General features: G+C 39.0%; 1 protein-coding gene across 7 annotated transcripts in view; it reads right to left on the bottom strand.

Annotated features, from left to right (window-relative positions):
* The window catches only part of usp13 (ubiquitin specific peptidase 13), a 33,653-nt gene extending 12,045 nt beyond the window's left edge, over positions 1-21,608 (bottom strand). For 4 of the 7 annotated variants that reach the window (XM_056414626.1, XM_056414627.1, XM_056414621.1 and 1 more), the window contains exons 1-17: positions 21,473-21,608; positions 19,272-19,397; positions 16,739-16,799; positions 13,369-13,490; positions 12,544-12,686; positions 12,183-12,367; positions 11,622-11,719; positions 11,349-11,539; positions 10,461-10,532; positions 8,844-8,949; positions 6,838-6,963; positions 4,797-4,950; positions 4,278-4,452; positions 4,040-4,128; positions 3,299-3,421; positions 647-670; positions 102-245 (exon numbers count right to left, since the gene is read on the bottom strand). In XM_056414626.1, the coding sequence (XP_056270601.1) occupies positions 102-245; positions 647-670; positions 3,299-3,421; positions 4,040-4,128; positions 4,278-4,452; positions 4,797-4,950; positions 6,838-6,963; positions 8,844-8,949; positions 10,461-10,532; positions 11,349-11,539; positions 11,622-11,719; positions 12,183-12,367; positions 12,544-12,686; positions 13,369-13,490; positions 16,739-16,799; positions 19,272-19,397; positions 21,473-21,583 (2,050 nt within the window). In that variant the 5' untranslated portion in view covers positions 21,584-21,608. The remainder of the gene's footprint in view (positions 1-101; positions 246-646; positions 671-3,298; positions 3,422-4,039; positions 4,129-4,277; positions 4,453-4,796; positions 4,951-6,837; positions 6,964-8,843; positions 8,950-10,460; positions 10,533-11,348; positions 11,540-11,621; positions 11,720-12,182; positions 12,368-12,543; positions 12,687-13,368; positions 13,491-16,738; positions 16,800-19,271; positions 19,398-21,472) is intronic. The other 3 variants (XM_056414628.1, XM_056414622.1, XM_056414625.1) reach the window with 2 other exon arrangements.
* Between the last annotated feature and the right edge of the window lie 1,517 nt (positions 21,609-23,125).

Raw genomic sequence — 23,125 nt, 5'->3', positions numbered from 1 at the left:
TTTTGCTTGCACTGTCATTCCGTGAGTAACATACATAATAATGTGTGTCTGTTGATCTCTTCATATTTATCTTCCATTTGAATGCCGTGATGTTCCCTTACCAGGCTCCTCCATGTGAGCTATGATCCAGTTGAAGGCCATCTCGGTGCCCATGTTGCCTGTGTAATAGACCGCCTTCCTACAGGCCTCCAGCGGGAAGCCCATCTCTGCCAGCTGCATTACTGCCGCCTCGTCTATTTCTGGAGCTGTGAATACGACAGACATCAATAACTACAAACATAGCCGTTGCTGATTCAACACCACCTGTGACCTCACAAGTTAGACAACCAAACAGATCTGCGGTGGCTGTCTCCTTGGGCCTCATTAGACAAAAAGACCACAGGAGAATCCGCTCTGAGGAGGTCGTTATTGAGGGATGATTTATCAAGGAGAAAAATGAGTCCGGCTAACAAGCAGAGCCACGTGAAAAAGTTTGTGAGGAAGTAAAGAGCAGCTGCAGCACCTGCTCAAGCATACATGGTCATTGGTTTAGCTACATAGCATTAATCATTGCTTGGTGTCTAAAATACATTGTCCATGGCTAGAACTGTTTCATATAGATAATGCTGAATAACTGAGATCTGTGAAAGAGAAATTAAATACTCACAGTCTATGGAGCTCATGGAATTATCTGAAAGGAGAGGAGAATAAACATATTTCAGGACGTCACACAATGAGATTGCACACTATCACTGCTTTTGTGTAATTATTTGTATTTTGTATGTGGTTTGGAGTACTTTCAATGACAATAATGTTAATTAAGGTACTGATAATATCAAGTAAACCTTGATAATCCTTCAAAAATGTTGGTTAAATAATACGCTGCTGTAGATATTTCTGTAAAATGGACACTGCTGAATCAGTTTGCTGGCATGATGACTAATCTGTTCTTGTGCTGTTGTTACACTTACCATTTACCATAGTTGCCACTCGTGGGCAAAAGGGACACTTTTGTGCAATCACATTAGGGATGTCCCTTTATCGACGAAGTGTTAGATACAAGATGGGCTCAAGCTAAGCTTCTGGTAGTGCCCTGTCACCCGCTGCAGTGAGCAGATTGCCCCAACTATTGGCAAGCACTGCATCTCCACTTGGACAATTCATACTTGTATTAAAATATAACATAATTCTTCTTTTACTCTTTTTGTTTTCATCCTTTTGTCAGAGTTTTAGTCTTTTGCAGTTTTGTTTTATTGTCTTGCTCACACAATTTCTCAAGTGCTGCCTGGAAAACGCAGTCATTTTACAATTGACTGCGTTTTTCACTTTAATCTTAAAGGAGAAAATCAGATTAGCAAGGAAACCAAAACAACAAATCAATATCTAAACAAGTGTGAGCAGCTTTTAATTGTATATTTTGTCTTTTAGAAAAAGAAAATAGAATCACAAAAAGCCATGATACATATTTGTCTTCCATTTCCTTAATGGCCCAGAATAATTGAGTGACTGGGTGATACACGGAGCCAGGAGAAATAATGTGGTTCAAGCAGCATAAAGGGAAACTGTACTGTGTAATCAATAGGAAGCACTTCCGCCTACAGAAGAGTAGCCAGTGATTAATCACTGCTGAACCAGCTAGGGAATAATGGGCCAGTGGTTAATTCCCAAAACCCATCATATAAAATCCATCAGAAAATATTTCTTTTTTTTTTATCACATAATTTCCCGATGCTTTACACAGTGGTCCTTGTTCTAACCTCTCTGTCTAGCTCTGAACTAGAGACTAAATTAAAGATTAAAACAACTCTACCACCTCTAATTTACGACATCCAGACAACATTTACACATATTTTATGCACTGGTTGATGCTGTTAGATGTACATATCAATGCTGCCGCAGTGAGGTAGATTCATCTCTAAGAGAGAAAAATGTATGTGACGGTCTGACGAGTTTTATGTAGATGCACTCCTCCAAGAAGCCAATTTCATGTGTTTAGAGATCTGAGATAGCAGCTACAGCACATAACATTCACTCCTAAAATATCAAGGCAAACATGTTCAAACTTCAGTTTTGTCCTTAGACTTTTGTTTCGATTCTGTAAAGCTCTCAGAAAAGAAAACTCCCAAGTCTGATGTGTGACACAAAGGCTGCTTGCTGATGTTCTAGTGTCTTTGCACTGGAACCCTTTCTGTGTTGGTGTTTAGAGCTTGAGACGGCACAGAACACTCTGACTTCACGCCTGCTTAAATATTAAGGAGGAGACTGATACCTTGTTGTAGCTTAACTTTGCAAACAACGGAAGACGGGATGAGAATCACAATCACATAGGAGACAAAGAAAGGCAAACAAAAGGAGGGAAGGTATAGTTTGGGCCTTTGGGAAGATAGGCAGACAAAAAAGGCTCAAATACCACTAAGCATCAAAAAGTCTGACGCAACAACCTTTTCAAGAAAAGTAACAACAATACCGTTTGGGCTCCAAAACGCACTTGCTACTTTTCTATTCCCAGAACCCAGGGGAGTGCATTACAAGAGGATCTAATAAAATCATTATAACTTATTAGGCTTAGCCACACTGTGAACACAACAACTTTTCAGTAATTGATTGAGCTTGCCTTTCCCGTGGCACACCATTCAATATGCCCTGAAGAGAAAACCTGGGTGGCTTTGAGCAGAACTTCATATTAGAGACAATTTCACGGATCGTTTGTCTCTGTCACAAAAATCCTCTTCCACACATGATGTTAGGTAGCAGATTTGGGACAACACACATCTGAGTTAGTTCTCAAAGCAGCACTGTATTCGACTTTATTGGGAACAATCTGATAAAGTGTATACTGTTTCATATATTTAGTATTCAGTACACTCATGATTATCATTTCGTGTTTGGCTAGCTGGCTAAAATATGTTTTACAAATCTGGTGCACTGAGAAAACAATGCCCTTTAAAATGAATAAAAGGACTGTACAACTGAACATGAAGGGCCAAAAACACCTCCAGTAGTTAAGAGCACTGTTTTACTTTTCTTTTCTTTTTTACCCAAATGTAAATAAATCCCTTTAGGACACTGTAGGTGAGTCATGTCAGCTTGTGACCAGGGGATTCGTCTCTGTGAAAAATGGAGCTCTCTAAAAACAAGGGAATATATCTGAAACAAATGTTGGCACTAATTTCTATTTGCAAATATGCAGCAGAAATCTAAAAAGTCGGATAAAAAAAGTGCAAAATATGTCATTTACATTATCCTACTTTTAATTTAGTTGTATTTACATGTATCTTAATGTACACACACGCACACAGGTGCATAACTTGTTCAGTACCTCTGGTGTCTTCAGCTAGCATGATGGGAGGAAGGAGGTCAGGCAGCTCCTCTTCACTCGCCTGCAGCCCAATAGCCCGCAGCCTGCTCAGATCCAGAAAGTCTGGAACATCAATGGCCAAATCTATACAGGAATAGACACATATAAAACTACACTGAGGAATGGAGTGACATTCACGTTGACCGGAGTGTTTGTTGACTACAAGTCTCCTAAAAACAGGGTTCTCAAAGTGTCTTAGTCCATACACTTACAATGGGAGAGTACAAAGCAGTATTTACATGTTATTATTTTTTTCCCCTATTTAAATCTTTTCTCATTGTACACATTTATCAATTGTTCTTTTATCGATAGGTCGTTTTAAATGCTGGCACTTTCAATCAGGTAGGTGGTGCATGGACTTATTTTGATCACCTCTCACAGATTCCACTGAGGAGTGAAAACATATTTAAGAAAGACTTGATCACAAAAAAAGTGAGAGGTTCATGCTAGCTGTTTATGTAAATGACACCTGATGAAACCCTTGATTATGTTGGCAATGCGATAAGAGCACCCTGAGAGTTTCTGCAATCTAAAACACTCATTTTAATTTCGTGAATTTTAGTCAAAATTGTAGTTTCACTTTTTTAATTGCTGTTTGATGGTGACCTCTGCTGGACATTTACAACACTACAAATACTTATAATACCCGAGTCCCAACATTGGTGGAGGCCAGTATAGATGTGATGGGGAACAGATAGTTACCTAGTTTCTTCGGCACCCAGTCAACCCCGAATGTGAATTTCTTGATCTGCAAAACCAGATACTCTGGGAAGGAGGCGAAACGGGAAGTTCTGCAGAGGGAAATAACACAATGTTTTGATTTAAAATAGAGGAAGTAAAATTGTGAGAATACAATATTAATACAGTTTTTATTTAAAGTGATGTGAGGTGATGAAAAAACACTGATTCAGGGCCCAAGAACAGGGGGACCTTTGCTCACTTCACTGCAGCTGACTTGGCCTGCAGCGCTGAGCTCCAGAAGTCTGGAACGTTTTCCGGCTCTGTGAAGGCCTGCAGGCAGGCGGTGAAGGGGATCCGGGCTCTCACCGGCTCTGGGGGAGCCTGCATATTCTCCTCAGCATCCCTCCGCTTGGTCTCATATGCCATCAGCTCCTCTGATAGAATGACATCAAAGAGAAACACTTTGAGCTGCACAAAGTGTCAACATCAGCAAAACACCATAAGGGCCATAAAAGTTGCATTTTAATATCAATAAAAGGTATCAACTTTACCACGGTCACATGTGTTTAAAGTCATTAAATAAGACCATGGGCAGTCAATTGTAGAGATAAACATGTCATCTGTCTCTCTAAACTACACAGCAGCACACAAGGACCTTCTGTGCCCTTTCAGAGAAGAACCTGCTGATTCCCCAGCGGCTGGTGCCACCTGGGCCCAGCGGCGTGCAGCGCTATCGACCAGACGGAGCTGTGGCTTGCTGTGTGGGGGCTCTTTTTACCTCGATTGGTGGCCGCCTCAATGGGAGCTGGCAGCTGGATGCAGTAGTCCACCCGTTGACTGTAACGAACCTGACGTGTCTGGCAGCACTGAACTCGCTCCTCCACCAGGAAGCGGAAGATGTCGCTTGGATTCTCTAAACCTGCGCTGTTCCTCTGTAAGACAACAACATATCAGGAGGATGAGACTGAATATGAACACAAAATTATTGATGAGATTAGGCACGTTTTAGTTTGATAATGGACTATTTTTTTGTATTGAAGAGAGAGTGTCTTGGAATAAAGGTTGTTAAAAATACTTTTAAGAGTAAGTACTTTTTAAATTACTTTCGAAGTTTCAAGTCTAACAACTATTTAAATAAACTGGTATGTCTGCAGTCATGCAGAAACTTCACATGAACCATGAAGATGTGACGCTTCTGTGACACATGACAGCCTGAGGTTTCAAAAGCAACTCTATCTATGAATCTATTCTTGCTGCGATCCATTACGGTTTCCTGGCATGATCTCAACATAAATGTTTGACCCACATCTCTTAATACAGTCATTTAAATTGTAGATGAAACTCTTTCATGAAGGATGCGCCTCAACTAATTGTACTACTCCATAACTGAGTGCGTTACATCAATTCAGAATCACAGGCACATTAATCATCATCACCTCTCATGAACAGGGGCCACTGAAGTTTATACTGAGTTTATTTGAAGACTGTGATGAAGGGCAGCATCGTGCCTTCACACACTGGTTTGCACCGGAGCTTTTCTGCAACCTAGCCCTTCTATTCTCAGAGGTAATAGAAGTACACAAGTTATAATTTTACTTAGGTCAAGTATGCAGTCGGACATAGACAGAGACAAATGTTGCTGATGGTGGTGGGTGCCTGTAGTCACACTAACTATGTATGGATAAATAAAAATGTGTCTAGTTTGAAGACAGCAGGAGAGGCAACCAAGTGGACTAAAAGAGGGAAAGACAGGCATGGCCTCTTTTGAATAAGGGGACAAGTGGGAGAAATATGTAAAAATTAGGGCGTGGCAAATCTTAGTGGTATGTTGCTAGTCTTCACAATATAAAGTGGAGGAAGTGTCGGGTCCAAGTCAGGGCATGCACCATGGCTGAGGCAGAATAGAAGGCATTATCTGGCATCCCTGTGGAACAGATAGCACCGAGCTATATATATCCAGGTTGAGAGAGACATGTCAGAGGACCCCATGTGTACAGTACCACCAAAAAGACAGTGAGCTGCGGTCAGTCACAATCAGACCCGCTCCTCCCAATCAGCTGCCTGTCCATGTGTGTCAGGGGTCAGATATATGTTCTTTTATCAGCAAAACATTTACTATGACTCTGAATATCATAAACATTTAAATTAGATGGATATATATATATATATATATATATATAGAGAGAGAGAGAGAGAGAGATATATACACATATATATATATATATATATATAGAGAGAGAGAGAGAGAAAGAGATATATATATATATATAGATATATAGATATGTATAAATATATATATATATATATAGATATATAGATATGTATATGCACACATTTAAATTAGATGTGTATAGACATCTATATATATATAAATATATATATATAATTTAAATGTTTATGATATTCATAACATGAGTCCTGGTAAATGTTCTGCTGATAAAAAACATGAGGTGACTTCCTAATACTGCAGTGAATTCTTTTCCCCAATAATCAATCAAAAACTAGCAATATAAAATATTTTCATACACACATACATGCATACATGCATTTTTGGGAGATAATTCTGTAAATCGGAAGTCTATATAGAGCAAAATGTTATAGACATATAAATATATATATATGTATATATATACAGTACATATATATATATTTGATTGTTTATAAACTCACGTGTGTATTAATTTTAATCCCATGATGTCACATACATACCAATGTGACCTCTCCACATAAACAGTCTACTGGCTGTGGTTTCTGCTCATTTACTATAATTGTAAACATTTTTATATTTTTGACACACACAGAGGTTTAGCTTCACTCACCTCCACCATGTTGATGATGTGCAGGAGGAACTCGTGGGCGTCTTGCTGCCTGTTAGAGGAAAACTCTGGGTGTCCCCTGCCGACCAGAGCCTTCAACATTCGAGGGGGGACTCCTTTCTGCTGGTGCTGGAATGACAACATGTGGGTGTCACACACACACGGACTGTGCATAACCTCTGACATGTCTCAGAGATAAGTATCAGACAAGACTGCAGAGCGGACCAGTGGTGAATATTACAGATACACATTGAAAGCATCTTTGCCAGTACCGGGCTCTATACCAGAGAATTACCAGTGAGTCCAATAAAAAGAGGTGTGTTACATATATGTATTTAGAGCTTCAGTAAAGACATTTGCTTTTATCTCATGAAAAGGATTTTTGATCTGTAAAATAGCATATTGAGATATACCATAATATCAATTTTAGTGGTATTGGCTGTGACTCACGGTTAGTAAAGTGATGCAGAAAAGGTACAGCATCAACAATGAATGTCGAATAATTACTTTATATACTGCTGGGTATTTAAACCTATGATCAAATATTGTGAAATTGTTCATTAACCTGCAAAGTTAGTAGAAACTAAAATTATCAGATAAATAGGGCTCTTAGTCGATTTGTTAACTAATAGGCTGCTTTGGTCTTTGTCAAATAATATGTAATTCCAAGAATGTAAACACAAGATTTAAAGTGGAAGTTCTGGGTGATTCTTTCTGGAGAAACTCAGTTGTACAGATCTGTTGATTAAATCAGCTAATTGATTATTAATAAATCGAGTGCTAGTCCGCTAAGAATTTACTTGGTCTTACTTGGTCAAAGACAGCTCTATAAATATATGTAGTGGAGAATAAAAGTTATAAAAATGTATTGGAGTAGAAATTAATTTAGTAGCATAAAATAGAGTTATTCAAGTAAATTACAAGTCGGTCACGTAAAAATAGAACTAGTCCCCTACAATACTTAAGTGAATGTACTGAATCCATCAACACTGCCGGACAACTCTTTCTTAGTGCTCGGCCAAGCAAATCTCCTACAGGGCAAGCTACATAATATTCATAATCGATTAATAATAAATAAAACCAACGTGGGCACATGCAGACATCCCCTTGAAACACCATGTGGGCCCACTTCTAGCCACACCAGAGGTATCCATACAATACAAGTTTTTGACAGGGGAGTTAATTTAAGAAGTTATTTTAATGAGATTATATAATTGCAATGGGTATTACTTTCTTAATACTGATTGACCACAGCATGCCAACTGAAGCCCCTTCACAGCTGTCAATATGTATCCAAACCTGACCCCAGCATCACATGTGTAGGAAGTGCAGGATCACAGCTCTGCCCTATCAATTACTGTGGCTGGGAGGCTTAAAAGAAGCCCGGGGCTTACAGACCAAGTACTTGGCCCCATTATGCTTTAATGGCTTTCCTCTCCTAGTTTCCTAGCAGCCGTGTAGTTTGTGTTTGAAAAGGCAATCATTTCATATCATGTGCATTTCATTTGTGAAGGATAAACACACAAAGAAATACCTACTTTAATTAATTCAACAAGGACTTGAGCGATTACATGAAGCACAAGACAATCATTAACCACAGCTAATCTTTGTGACAACATGAAGCAGTAGTGCGGGGAATTAACAACCAAACACAGTATTAGAGCTTTGCCTGGAGCTGCGTTCATAAACAATGTGAGTTGCACTGTGGGACTGCAGACGACTAAAGGAACAAAAGGTCACGAGAAAACTTGACAATGTATCTAAAAATCACATCCTCCTTGTTTCCATCCACATCTCTCTGGCTGTCACAATTACAAAATAAAACAAAACGCTCAGGTGTATTAACAACGCAGAAACACTTCATGTTTAGACTGGGAAAATGTCAAACTGACAGACGGACAGCATGACACTCCTAACAGTTTGAACATTACACAAAAAAGACTCACTTGCTACCACTAAGTTTTAACATGCTTCTTTAGTTATGGACCCAGTTTGGGAGCTAGACATACCCAGTTTAATACCTTGCTTTCTTCTTTCATCACCTGTTCAATGAGCTCAGATTTCATGGGTGGTTTGGAGTGCTGGCCTGAGAGCAGTCCATGTCCCAGTTTAGCCCTGCCGGACAACAACAAAAGGCATAAATATGACAATGTCGTGAGTCTTTTAGAATTTGAGTGATTTCTTGGATAACGCACCACGGGCGAAGTGTACACGTGTCTTCTGCACATTTCTAAAACCTTCACCTGGGGCGTGCTCCGCCAGTCCGCTGGCATGTTAACCCACAATGTTCATTGGACAAGAATTTTAACTCAGAAACAAACTTTTCAGGAATATATAATTTCTCTAATATCTGTCTTTTCCTAAATCCTTCTGATTCAGAGACGAGGTGTCTATAATTTATAACCTACATTTTCAAAAGGTATTTACAATAAACCATACATCAACTGCAGGGGGCAGTCTCAGTTTCATTTTCTTCAAAAGCTTATATTAAGATTAAAGTAAGTATTGTGTTGTTTTACACACATTTAGAAGTATGAAAGCAAAATAATCAAAATATCTCAAGCAGTGTATCTGAGCATTGACTTGCTTTCAGCTGTGATATCCTCCCAAGGCTGAAACAGAGAACACACAGGAGTCTATATATATGTTTGAAATTAAATATAATGAATGCACATGCCTTGAATCAAATTCAGTTTAAGATACGGCTGTTAATAAACATTCACTTTTCTTTTTTAATCCTTATCTAACCAAGAAAGCTTCACTGAGATCACAGCATACCCCAAGATGTATTAAACACAAATAAATAAGGCTCATAAAACACAGTAAGAAACGGGTTGAAGAATCAATTAAAGTTATTATTGTTTTCTAAATAATCTTAAAACCAAAATAATTACATTTCACAACGTTTGCAAAACATGAGTCTAAATCTGGAAATAATTATCTAAATCTCTTTCTGTACTTTCTTGTTTAAGCACAGCTATATCATCTATATTTGGTACAGGACACATCGTAATATATTACTTTTATACAGGATATTCCCACCTGTCCATGAAGATTGATTCAACACTTTTTAAGAGAGGGATCATATTTCAGCAATCCAGGCTCGACGCATTAGGGGAAACAGATTTTTTCTTCCGGAATTAACCGATTTGTGCCGACAGGCTATCAAATACAAACAGAGACGAGTAGAAACATGTTTATATGGCAATGTGCCTCAGAATATGACACATGTGTTGCTTCACATATCTTGATATCTATTCCCTGCCTGGCTAAGACTCTAATGACCTCCATCAGGACCACAGCACCCGACTGACCTGCAACACACTGGCTTACATGACACGGATTTATCAGAACATGTGGGAAAAAGGCTTTCACCCTAAAAAAAACATATTATTTATTAGCTGTATGGAGATTTGTAGAGAAGACTTGGCCCTCCTAAATAACTGCCTGAGTCGTGTATAGTAATTTAAAGCATTTTAATAACTAAGATACAAACTTGAAGTTAGTTATTGAAAACAAAACGTCAGCCTTTTTTCATCCACATAGACCATAGCAGTGGGAAAACACCGTCACTTGTTTTGTTTTGTGTATTATACACTGCATTATGTAACACTGGAGTCACTTACATTTGTGTGGCGAAGTCCTGGCTGGGGTCAAGGGGTGAATAGTCAAATATCCTCTGAAGATTACCAACATACCTACAGATCAAAACATATGTCACACGCTCACATCGGACCAGCACCGACAACACGAAACACAAAAAGTGGGACTGAGACGACACTATGACCAAGTATTACTCTGAATAACTCTGCATCACCTATCATACCTAATCCAGATCTAGACAATCAACAAACAAACAAATTATAGACTCCCGTCGATGATTACAAGCAAGCCAGTTGATGGAAAAAGAATACTTTACTTTAACTTTGAAGTAACTAAACCAGCATTGCAAAAACTACTACAAAGGTGGACCTATTAGGTCCTTTGTGTCCAATCTGTGACAGCAGTTTCTCTTTTTTGATGCCTTTTTTCATCGACTATCATACTTTATACATGATATATTATGAACAATTAAGGTTACTCTATCCAGTGCATCTGCGGTTTGGTTACAAATGATTTGTCGTTTTACCATTTATGATATAAACGATGAATGGACTTGCATTAATAAAGCGCAATTCTTGTCTTCCGACCACTCAATGCGCTCTACACTACATGTCAACATTCACCCATTCACACACTGGTGCCAACCTGCTCATCAGGTTCTAATCTAATCACTCACACATTGCACAGCCTGGAGCGGTTCGGGGTTCAGTATCTTGCTCTAGAACACTTTCACATGCGGACAGGGGGATTGATTACTCCTCCTCCTGAGTAACAGTTGCCTCAGTTCACTGATTACAGCATATGAATAATGTAAATACAAGTCTACAGCTCAAAAAATATAGATGATAACATGCTCTGCAAAATGAATGGTGTGTTTTCCTTTGAGAAAAGTCTCATCCCCGTGTACTCACATCCTCTGGAAGTCTGGGATGCTGAACAGGACCTGCATCACTGTGCCGAGGTAGCAGCTGTTGCCCAGGTTTTTGATGCCTGTGTAACCAGAACCAAACACCGCTTTCAGCTTCATGCCAGACTCCTGGATCACCTCCCATTCACTGACCCGCGGCCTGGAGTTATTTTCTGTGTGGTGACCATTCTCTGTCTACAGGGAGAGAGAGAAACAGAGTGAAAGCCTCACTTTTTATTTATCTTTGGTTTGTTTGTTTCCAAGCTTAGAAAAATACTTTTTTCTGCATCTGTAGCTTATCAATTCCAAAGTGTGACAAGTGTTCTGATATGTGAGGGTCCAGCACAGCTTCCTCCTCCTCAAATGAGTAGACATCTAAAAGCAAAGTATCAGTTTGATCAGTATGATGGGCTCACTTATTTTTAAACTTTTGTTGATGTTAACATGTTCATTTCAAATTCATAGTCCACCATACCAGTCCCCGAAATCTCACAAATGTCATCTCCGACACAGTTAATACAATCTAAAAATGATTAGCTTCATGACATATATATTATGTTGTTGCAGGACGGTTGTCTTGGATAACATTACATTGTACAGGTGTACCTGGTAAGACATTGTGTATATCATCTTAAAATTAGAACATTTAAACACACTAATATACAATAACAGCTACTGTACCGTTTTGTTTCCTAAAAGTGTGACAAACATTATAAGAAACATTACTAGAACTTTCTTTGTGTAAGTAAAACTAGAACACTTTAAAGGACATTGACTGAATGACTGACTAACACCATGTACTAAATCTGTTTAGATAATCAAGTCATGTGCCTCGGACCTGCTCCGTCTGGGGTGATGGTTTCTATTTTGACAGCCAGGGGGTATTTGGTCTCTTTGTAGTGATCCAGAGCGTGGCCGTTGCCTCCGCTCCCATCAAAGAACCACTTCCCACAGAGCACTGCTCCATCTGTCAGGTTCAACCACAGGTTTTCTCTCATCACGCACTTCTGACACTTCCAACCACTGATGGCAAAGAAACAGAGACTCTTATTAAAGTTGTGACTTGCAGTCATGCAAAGACTCACTGAATGACTGCATTATGCTCACAAGGAGGTGAAGAAGTGATCAGATTTACATTTAACTGTTCACAGATCAAATGCACAAAGCAAATATATCAGTGTGGCTCGGGGCCTTCCTACCTGGGTGGGATCCTGACCCCATTATCCAGCTGTCTGAGACTCCTGGCATGTCTGGACACCTGGATCTCCTCCTCCCAGGATTCAGGCTCCTGCTTCTTGTAAGCCGACGGTGCATTGAGCGCTGCATCACAAGCGATGGTAACCTGGACGTCACAGGAAACGGTAGAGATATAATCAACTTCTGGAAGTGGATGTGATTCAGGTCACGTCACAAATATACGTATATATATATATATATATATATATATATATAACTCCTTAAAAAGAAAACCTAAGGGATTAAGAACCTCTCTCTCTCTCTAATAGTGCATTTATTAGATAATTAAATGTATTTGAAACATATAGAAACATTAAACTTCTATGAACTAAATTAAATGTAAGTAATCAATAACAGTTTATATGCAGGACAATAGTGGACATGCAAGATCTATGCAAGACATTGTGAAGCTGTGCCACATCAAGCAAAACAAAACATTCCCCTGAATCTTTGCTTGGCAGAGCGTAGCCTTCGAAATTCAAAAATCTGCCACCAAAACCCATCCAGAAGAAAGCATTGGGGTTTGCTAACAGCTACTAGAGTTGATTGAAGCACAAGCGAAACTCTGAGCTTCCACAGAATGTATTAGATTCTTGAGTGGAAAGTTTTAAACGTGTGACCACAAAAATCTCACTTGAATTTGAACATAAGAATGAATTCTGGCTTTGCGGCTCTTCAGGACAAGAGGGATCAACCGGTCTGTTCAGTTACAGTCGAACCACTGCGTGCACCCCCCCATCAACATGCATGAAGACACACAAGAGCTCGTGCAGCACCGACTCACTGACCAGAGCGGGCAACTCCTCAATATTTGGTAAGGGGATCTCGAAGTGGTCTGGAAAAATGACCAGCTTGGCCTCGTCTTCATATTCATAGTCCTGTCCGTTAAAATCCCGGTTTAGCTCTAAATCTACAGGGGAGGAAGTAAACGTTATGTTACTGCATTGTTATTTGTTGTTCTCTTCTCTTCTACTCTTGAGAATAAAGTTTGTTCTTGTTTCTGCTTCGTATCTGCAGTCAATACCATAATAGTCTAAAGATGCAGGGCGACCAAAGAGATTAAACCTTGAACAATTAATAACACCAACAGTGACAGGATGACTTAATACGATGCTGATGACTCTTTTGCTAACACACAATACATGTAGAGCTATATTTAGCTATTTATCAGACACTCTTCTCACCAGCAATTTATAGTTAGTGCTCAGGAGTACTGAGAAATCTCTGACGTGTGTCTGTGAAGCTACGGTGCCTTCATTTATTTCTTATTGATTAAATAATGAAACTAAATTACCACAATAACAGCTGCAACTAACCCCTTTTTCCTTATTGATCCATTTGCTTGATGTTTTCTCGGCTAATCGTTTGGTCTTTAAAATCCTCACACTTTCCTAAGATGGCATCTCATTTTATATTATTCAATTCAATTCAATCACAAATTCATCACAAATTACGAATTTCCCTCATAGGGATTTAGAATCTGTACACATACGACATCCCTGTCCCAGGACCTCACATCAGATCAGAAAAAACACCCAAGAAATAGAAAAATGGAAAAAAAGGGAAGAAACAGTCAGGAGAGCAACAGAGGATGATCCCTCTCCCCGGATGGACAGAAGCAAGAGATGTCATGTGTACAGAATGAACAGCATTGCAGAGTTACTTGAACACATTATAAGACAACAAAACTGACATTTAATTCCTATGGAGCTGAAACAACTAGCAAATTGGTTAATGCTTTTCCGATTTCGTATTTTTGGTCTTACAAAACGAGCCTTATGAAAATTGTCAACCTGGGATTTTTTGGGATCAAACTAAACAATGAATCAATGAAGATTAATCCATAAAGACAATCATTAAATTTAGCGCAGGTTTCTATCAAGTAAGACAGAGAGAGGTGATACATCCTCACAGACATGCTCTGTCCATCAGCTAATTGATCAATAGACATGGGACGATATGCAAATTTCATGTCAGGATTATCTAGTCAAAGATTGCAATTCATGATATTCTGATAATAATCCAAATATGATAAAAACTCTTGGCAGTAAAACATACTGGAATTACATTACATTGTGTGAAGATACTATTTTCATTGCATCACAAAAAAGACACCTGATAATTTGGGGAACATCTTTTTAAGTGGGAAAAGAAACAAACAATCTCAGTTCTTTTTTACGTAATAATTCCTCAATTGTATTTTCACTTCTCTACCATGACAGTGAGCTTGGCCGCTTCTTGTCATGAAGATATTCCCAATTACGGTAATTTCCATTATTGGGTAATTAAGTAAGTAATTGAATTACCCAATCATGGAAATTCACCCCTATTAAGTTATAGTGAGTGTTTTTCATTGCGGCCTGCTATATAATCCTATGACGTCCTTATTGCTCATCGAATCATTTCCTTTATTACGTAAATGACATCAACCTGTTGGAAGGGGAATCAAGAGAGAGCCTCTTCTCTTCAGTCACTCTCCATACAGAGTTCTCTGTTCTCCCCTCTGGCCTAAAGTCGCGTAATGACTCATGAGAAACAGGATCATAGGTTATCCCGGACACTGTTATTGTGCCCACGAGCTTCATGTCCGTGGTAACCGGCTAGATTAGGTCACTGGACTGGTATGTGGATAACGACGGAAACATATATGCCCGCTGTCACATCAAAGATCCAAAATGGACGACAGAGAGAATCGTCTCTGACACATTTCTATAGGAGAGAGTCAGATGTTACGTAGAGGATTGACCTCATGGACAGCAACAATTGCAAGGCAATGGCTAGTAAGTCTCTCAAGCAGTGGACAATGATCACACAGAGACATCAATTACATTGAGGGTGAGTGGAAGGAATTCCTCCCCCGGAAGGCCAGCAGTGGGGGAGGGTGCGTGAGAGACACCTGGTCCTCGCCGAGCAGCGTCATAGCTGCAGTTGAAGCGTGTCAGGGAGGTTGACAGGTGGTGGCAGCTGAGAGGCCGACGACCAACCGCCCCCTCCCCACACCGAGGAGGAAGAGGAGGAGGAGGAGGAGACCGGGCTTTGATTTAGAACAGTTGCCAACCACATATACAAATAAATTGGCTATACTTGGACCACAGGAGGAGAAGCGTCATAGGAAATATCTGACGCTTTGGGTAAAGGCCGGCCGGAGGGGCAGCTGGCGGGTCACCACAGTGTAACAAACAATAACACCAACTTGTAATGGAGGGGTTCTCTGAGCAGACCACTTAAATCCCAATTACTTACATATTAAAACTCCAGATTTGGTCAAGCCTCCAACCAGTGGTGGACAGTAACTGATAATATTACACATTGAAAATGTCAGGCACTTGTAAGATACGTTTACATTTTATGCTTTTACTTCTTTTTTTTATATATATAAAGGAAAATGGTGTGCATTTATCTGACAGCTACAATTACTATTTACTTTTCAAATTAAGATTACAAAATATATATCTAATTATTTGTTTATGCTAGCTAATTTAGAAAATAACTAGCTGCACCTCGACCAGCTACAACATTATAATGCTGTTTACACAGCGGTGCGTCAGTGTATTTTTAAGGATTATTTATAATGGCCATCAGGAGTTTGTCTCTTTTGATTATAAAAAGAAGTCTGACTGAATAGAAGTCTATGAAACAAAAACCCTAGTTCTCACTTAAATTTATTACATCAAACACGGTAATATAAGGCTGTAATATAAGTGCTTTAGGGCATGGCTCCCTTATCAATGTCTTATTCAGCGTCCGGTACTTATCTACCCTCTCGTGTCATTTCTGGTTTTAAAAACAAGATGGCAACGACCAAAATGCCAAACTCAAGACTTTAAAGCCGTATTTAAAACCAATAAGTGATGTCACGGCGATGGTCTCCACTTATTCTACACAGTCTGTGGTTCTGGGCTGCTGGAGAAACATGGAGGTGTAACATGGCGGAAGAGTTCATGGACTTCATGGAAGAGGACACGTCGCCCCGAATGTAGATATGAAGGGCTCCTTCTAAGCTAACGACAGGTGATCATATACTAATAAAACATAGTTGTTCTAATATTATAATAATATTATATTCCACATTTACTAATAAATCCACCTAAATCCTTCACACGGGCTCTTGTAGAGAAGGTTCTGAGTTCTTCCTTCACCGCCTCTACTGTAGCCTACCTAGAAACACCTTTCCATTTCTTCGTCTGGGGATGGCGCCTCCTGCAGCTCCTGTGGCTTTCTGTGGGAAACAGGAAGGAAGACATTACATTGGATCAAAGAACCCTCATCACAATAAAAGCATCTTCTAACACTTTTGATGATTCACGATGTAAAATGCTGGAAAAGGCTTTTATGCTCTGGTGTGACTATGGGTGAGTGGGTAGCAGGTCCGTCTTTCAATCAGGGGGTTGGAGGTTCAATCCCCACCCTAGTCGATGTGTCCTTGAGCAAGATACTTAACCCTGAGTTGCTCCCTGTAGCTGTGTCTACGGTGAATGAATGTAACAGTATTGTAAGTCGCTTTGGATAAAAGCGTCAGCCAAATGACATGTAATGTAATGTGTGACAGAAGGTGCAGATGGTAGTTATTTAGAAAATAGATGCTGGATGTTCCAGTCGCCAGGTCGGGTTACAAGGCGAGGGGAAAAAAAAACTCTGTGGCTTGGTCAAAATTAAAGAATGAGAAATTAAACTGTTTCAGTTGCACAGTTTGATTTGGAGACTTGACACAGAAACCGTTTTGTGTGTTTGGGTTTTTCTCTCCAGAAAACTACATTTTCAGTTATAGATACACATTTTCAGTCTGACGACAATATTTTCAGTCCTGTCACATGGATCAATCAAACAAATCAAAAATCAAAAAGACCAACGTTGTCATTGAATCTACTAAAACCGTGAATGTGCCAAACGACTGGCAGCAAAACAACTAAGGTTTCCTATTGATCTCATCATGGTGGCTGCTTCCCTTCCACGCAGCAGGGAGGAGGAGGAGGAGGAGGACACAGTGGCAGACAGACAGAAAGACAGAGAATGCTGACACACTTGAGACCAAGTGGACTCATAGGGGGGGGACAGCAGACACAGAAGCCTGCAGAATGTGAGCAGCTGTTTAGGCCCGATCTAGGCATGGAAATAGCAGCTCTTTACAAAGCAGAACTTATCTGAGGGCAATTAGACACAGTGAGAAAACACGGCAGCAGCTTTTGTTGTTCACCATCAACTTTTAAAGGAGAGGCTTGTTTTGATTGATGTATGATTTTACATTAGTTCATTAATTTTCCACGAAGAAAAAGACAACGTTATTTAATTTTGTATACACACACGGATGGACAAAAAGCCTGACAATATAACGCAACAACCTAAAAAAATTCTAATCGAGTTGGTTCAGTCAACAAAGATTTAATGATCTTTTAAAATATTTTTTGGGAGGCTTGTGATTTTGAATTGCATTTTATTGTAATATGTTTTGTTAATTGTTCACCACGGGTACTGAGAGAAACATATTATGTTATAACCTTGTGCTACACTCAGTATAACACTACTATTTTAATTTCTGAAATACTTTTGAATTAACTGTTAAATATTGTTCATAATGCTATATTTTATGGGTGTGTAATTTCCAAATGCTTTTTAAATATTTTTTGTTGAAGTTTCTAGGACTGCAGTATTTAAATTGGTACAAATTACAGGGGAAATAAAAAATATCTTAAATAAAACATTCCATTTTCATCATTCATCAATTAAATGTTGATGACCAGGCATTCAAGCTCCTATAATGTGCATCACACAATGTCATTTAATTGCTGATGTTCAAAAGAACGGCATGAAGACATCAGCAATCCTGGTCCTTCAGGACATTTTAAGAGTTCCCTAATGTACAGCATTTGTCCAAAATGATAACTTTAACAACTATAACTCCTCCACTTATTCAATTTAGTTTGTTTTGTATAACCCATTCTCACAAATTACAAATTTGCCTCAGAGGGCTTTACAATCTGTACACATAGACATCCCTGTCTCAGGACCTCACATCGGATGGGGGAGTTATGATAGTTGACAAAAACATTTAGAAACATTAGTAGTGTGTTATAAACCAGTGTTTATATACTATTACAGAAGTATCAATTCCCCCATGATATTCTGTTCCCATGCTGAGATACTCAAAGTGTAATAATAAGTTGTGCATAACTCTAATTAATTAATTAATCCAATTTGTTATACTAAAATAAATATTATATGCTTTTATGCAATTGAGATCTGCCTGAAGCTGGCAAGAATATGCCTCAATTGAAACAAAGTTTTACATTTTAGGAGTAAAAACACAGTTCAAATATTATTGGTTGTAACCACTTTATCGTTGTTGCGTTTTACCTTTCTGTATCTATCATATTATCAGTCTGTCTACTATCATATTTTACGTTTTGTTTAACTGTTTACTTTTTTATTATATCTTGTCTTGCTTTATTTACTTATGTCTCTTGTTGCTCTATCCCCTTTGTTTATGGAAGTATTTGTTGCTGAAACTAATAAAGTATTATGTTATCTCTCTTAATTTCTCTCGAGCTGAGTCGGATTCTGATTTGATGTGCTATTGTTTTATTGATTGCAAAGTCCTTTGGAAATGTGATGTGTGAACGCACAATGTAAACAAAGACTTTACACTGCCTGTTATAGTCACTAAAAAAGCAGAGCGGGTGTCAAACGTACGTACCGCTTTGACATGTCGTTTGAGGTGCATGTAAACGCTCTGCCCTGTTTTGCGATAGTGTCTCTCCACATGTTCTCGTCCGAAGCCCAGGAATGTGTTCATACACACATAAAGGCCTCCCTCCGACTCCTGCAGACCAAAACAAACACGTACAATGAACAGCAGCAGGAGGTGAAGAACCATCAACATAACAGCACTTAAACACAAAAGTGCACATTATTAGAAAGTCGACCATATTCCAGGTCTTAGAATTGGTCTTTATATTGCCTCATTTCAAGAGAAGCTGGGAGGCAGTTTTATACTACTTGCAGTGTATTTTATACACCACACAAATATGTTCTAATCTGACACACAGAGGAAAGGGTAATAATAATAAAAAGCAAATTACTTTTAGTTTTGTTACAAAAGAATATTTAACATTAAAGCAGCATTTGTATTGTGATGCCACACTACATGGTACTAATTACTAGTAGTTTAACTCAACTTGCACAGTGGAAATGCAAGGAAGAGAGATATACCAATGATTCCAAAAGCACATTTTCAAAAAGGCTTTCTTGCTCAAACAGTATTCCTTGAATTTTGTCTAAAAATATGTCCCAGCACTCGAGTATACACAGAAAAAAATATCTCACTCGTAAAGAAAATGCCTGCTGCTGGAAAGCCTGTTTTTTAATCAAAATCCATAGAATCACAATCAAATTACAGACATTATTTTAGCCAAAGAATGTCTCAGAAATAGGATTTATCTCTGATATATATTTTTTGTTGTTGCTGCTACTGATGTTTTAACTAAAGAGTATGTGAATTCTGTTCCACAGTAATTTATCAAAATGTATTTTATTAATCAAGTAATAGCTCATTGATTTAGGGGCAACGAGAACCTGCAGGTTAAAGACACATTAGCCTTATCAGTTATTCGTCATAAAGCGTCTGTTTAGTGCCAGAGGGCTGAGGCCCTTACATGTCACATCTGACTACGATGACTTACTGTATCTGAATAGGATACAGTATACAGGATACAATGGTATGATCGTTCGTCTGCATGTGACCAGTAGCCCACATTTAGGCATTTTAAAGTGCAGGATAAATAAAGTGGGACCTTCTTTAGGCGTAAAAACCTTGTGCACTTTCACACGTGGACTGTCAGAGACAAAATACATCATGAATACCTCTTCAAAACTACCCTAAATTTGCAATCAGTGTGGGCCTTTAAGTGGCCCAGAGTGACATATGAGCTTCAACCGTGCAAGGATAAAAATAAACCAGGCCTCGTCGGGCCAACATGATGAACTCCAGGCAGCTGAGTCACTTTTAAAAACGGTTTCAATCGAGAAAGTATTTTTTGGGGGGGATGTCATGAGTTAATAGTATATTCTCACATTTAAATATCTTTTTTTTAATATCATCATCGATGTTTTGACGGTGGACAACTTCATCTTAATCAGAAAATATGGGTCATTATTTTCAATGAACTCTAGTGAGCAGTAATACAAGTAAACTATAATACTTCTATAAAGGCCCTCACAGAGTCACTATTGAGAAAGAAACTTGCTTTAAATGTATTCTTACAATACCACCATGGATAGCATTATTTTTTACAAGTTATTGTCAGTCTCAAAAACATAGTAGTGAATATTAACTGTACACAATAAACCAATTGTTATGAACTATGAAATGCTCGGTTTTAAAAATCCTTTTTAATTAATTGTGAGGAAATAATGATAGAAACATAGCATCAATATTACAAACTTCCGGCTATCACTGACACACTTCGAGTCAATTTTAGACAAATTATTTGTTTTAAACTAAACTCTTTCTCACACACACAATACAACACCCACAGCACCGTGACTGGGCTGGTAAAGCTTTATATAGGCGTGTCAGCTCGTGTACTAGTGGGCGAAGCGGCGATGGGGCCTGAACTGCACCGTCTACCTCTCCCCGCACAAAGGGAACCCCCTCCTGAGATGTAAACAACATTTAATTATTTATTCTCTCTCAAGTTCACGGGGAAAGGTGGCCATGGAGACACATGCGCGCGCGCGCACATACACACACACACACACACACACACACACACAAGTTACAATAGATTCACGTGTGGCAGTCTGTCAGCCCGCCTGCGACGCACATTCACCCTCCCCAACACAACCCGCTCGTGTGCGCGCGCGCGTGTGTGTGCGTGGGTGTGCGTGGCCACTTACGGGGGAGTCGAAGGAAAAGGCGCACTCGCTCTTGAAAACCCTATCTCCTGTCCTGGGCACCCTGACGGTGGGCATGTACGGGACCAGCAGCTCTCCGAGGTCTACAGCCATCTTCGCATTCCTGCTTCTCGCACCACAGTGCTGCGGAGCCACGGAGCAGCGCTGTCAGAGGAGAGGATGCTATTTTTAAAGCCCTCCGTCTCTACATTCCTCAAGCCAGGGGGGGATGTGACGCGGATAAACATAAAAATAAAATGACAGAGAGGGCGGAGGCTGGTTGCTACGCAGGCAGCAAAGGCTAATGAAGGCTAATCTTATTCTTTTGGGGGGGGTTCTTGGTGGAAAAACAAACCTTTGACCTGCGTAGAAATTGCATTGCTGCTGTTGACTGCGGTGACGCTGTCTGCATGAGGACGTTTTACCAGAAGAGGCCCCTCCCACCTCTGAGGATAATTCATAAAGCACCCACACTTACGACAACGTGTTACATCCCAGAACCGTGTAAAGTAGTAGTTAAGTCAAGGTAGGAAGGTAATAATGCTTCATTGTCACGTGATTCACGAAGCTTTCATGTACAGTAATTCCTCTGCGGCCAATTTGCATGTATATTGGTAGAAATGCAAACAGAATTGTGATTGTTGCTGAAATGTAGACAATAAAATAAGCAATTTACAATATTCCTATAGGGAGCAATGACATGCATATTTAGACACATCATGGTTTTTTTAAAGTGAAATGTGCTAAAATTTCAGGATTCATAAGTGTAACAACTACATTTAAACTTACCACCCTCTCCATCACCTACTGCAGGGACAGCGGAGCACTTTCTCCAACAGACTGATCCAGCTTTGCTGTCACAAGGACAGGTACAGGAGAACATTCCTGTTAACTGCAATAAGACTTTATAATAAATCTCCTCTGGCCAGATCCTACACTCAAAAAAACGATTCAAGCCCTTCTTAGAGGTGACACATTTAAATATTGTTTGATACATTTAAATAAATCAATTACAAAACGAAGATATTTATATTGAATGGGTGTAACACAAAATGTATGAATACTTTCATTTATTAGATTTATTTAGGTTACACTCACAAAAATGATTCAAGCCCTTCTTCGAGGTGACACATTTAAATATTGTTTGATACATTTAAATAAATCAATTACAAAAATAGATATTTATATTTAATGGGTGTAACACAAAATGTATGAATACTTTCATTTATTAGATTTATTTAGGTTAGATGGTGTGCATATCAACTCAAAATAAATGTGTTTCATTGAGGACTACCCTTTGCGCATGCGCCACCTGAAAATCAGTTGTTTACATGAGGTGAAGACACTTTCTTGGCTGTACGGTGGTGTAGTGGCTAGCACTGTCGCCTCACAGCCAGAGGTCTGTGGGTTCAATTCCCAGTCTGGGTGTTCCTTCTGTGTGGAGTTTGCATATTTTGTTAGTGAGTTAGTTTATATTTTGAGTTGGACAAACACAAATTAATTTAATTTAATGAATATAGTTATTTTATTTTAGATGTATTTGATACAAATGAGTTGGACTAACTTAATTACATTTTATTGCACTGATGTGCTAAATTTGAGTTGGAGTTGCATATAATTATTGGATGGAAAACCTGCCAACAATTTAATTGAGTT

Source organism: Pseudoliparis swirei, chromosome 5, assembly GCF_029220125.1.
Source record: "Pseudoliparis swirei isolate HS2019 ecotype Mariana Trench chromosome 5, NWPU_hadal_v1, whole genome shotgun sequence".
NCBI classification, from domain to species: domain Eukaryota; kingdom Metazoa; phylum Chordata; class Actinopteri; order Perciformes; family Liparidae; genus Pseudoliparis; species Pseudoliparis swirei.
Note: the sequence above shows the minus strand (reverse complement) of the source record. Positions and strands in the feature narration are given on the sequence as shown.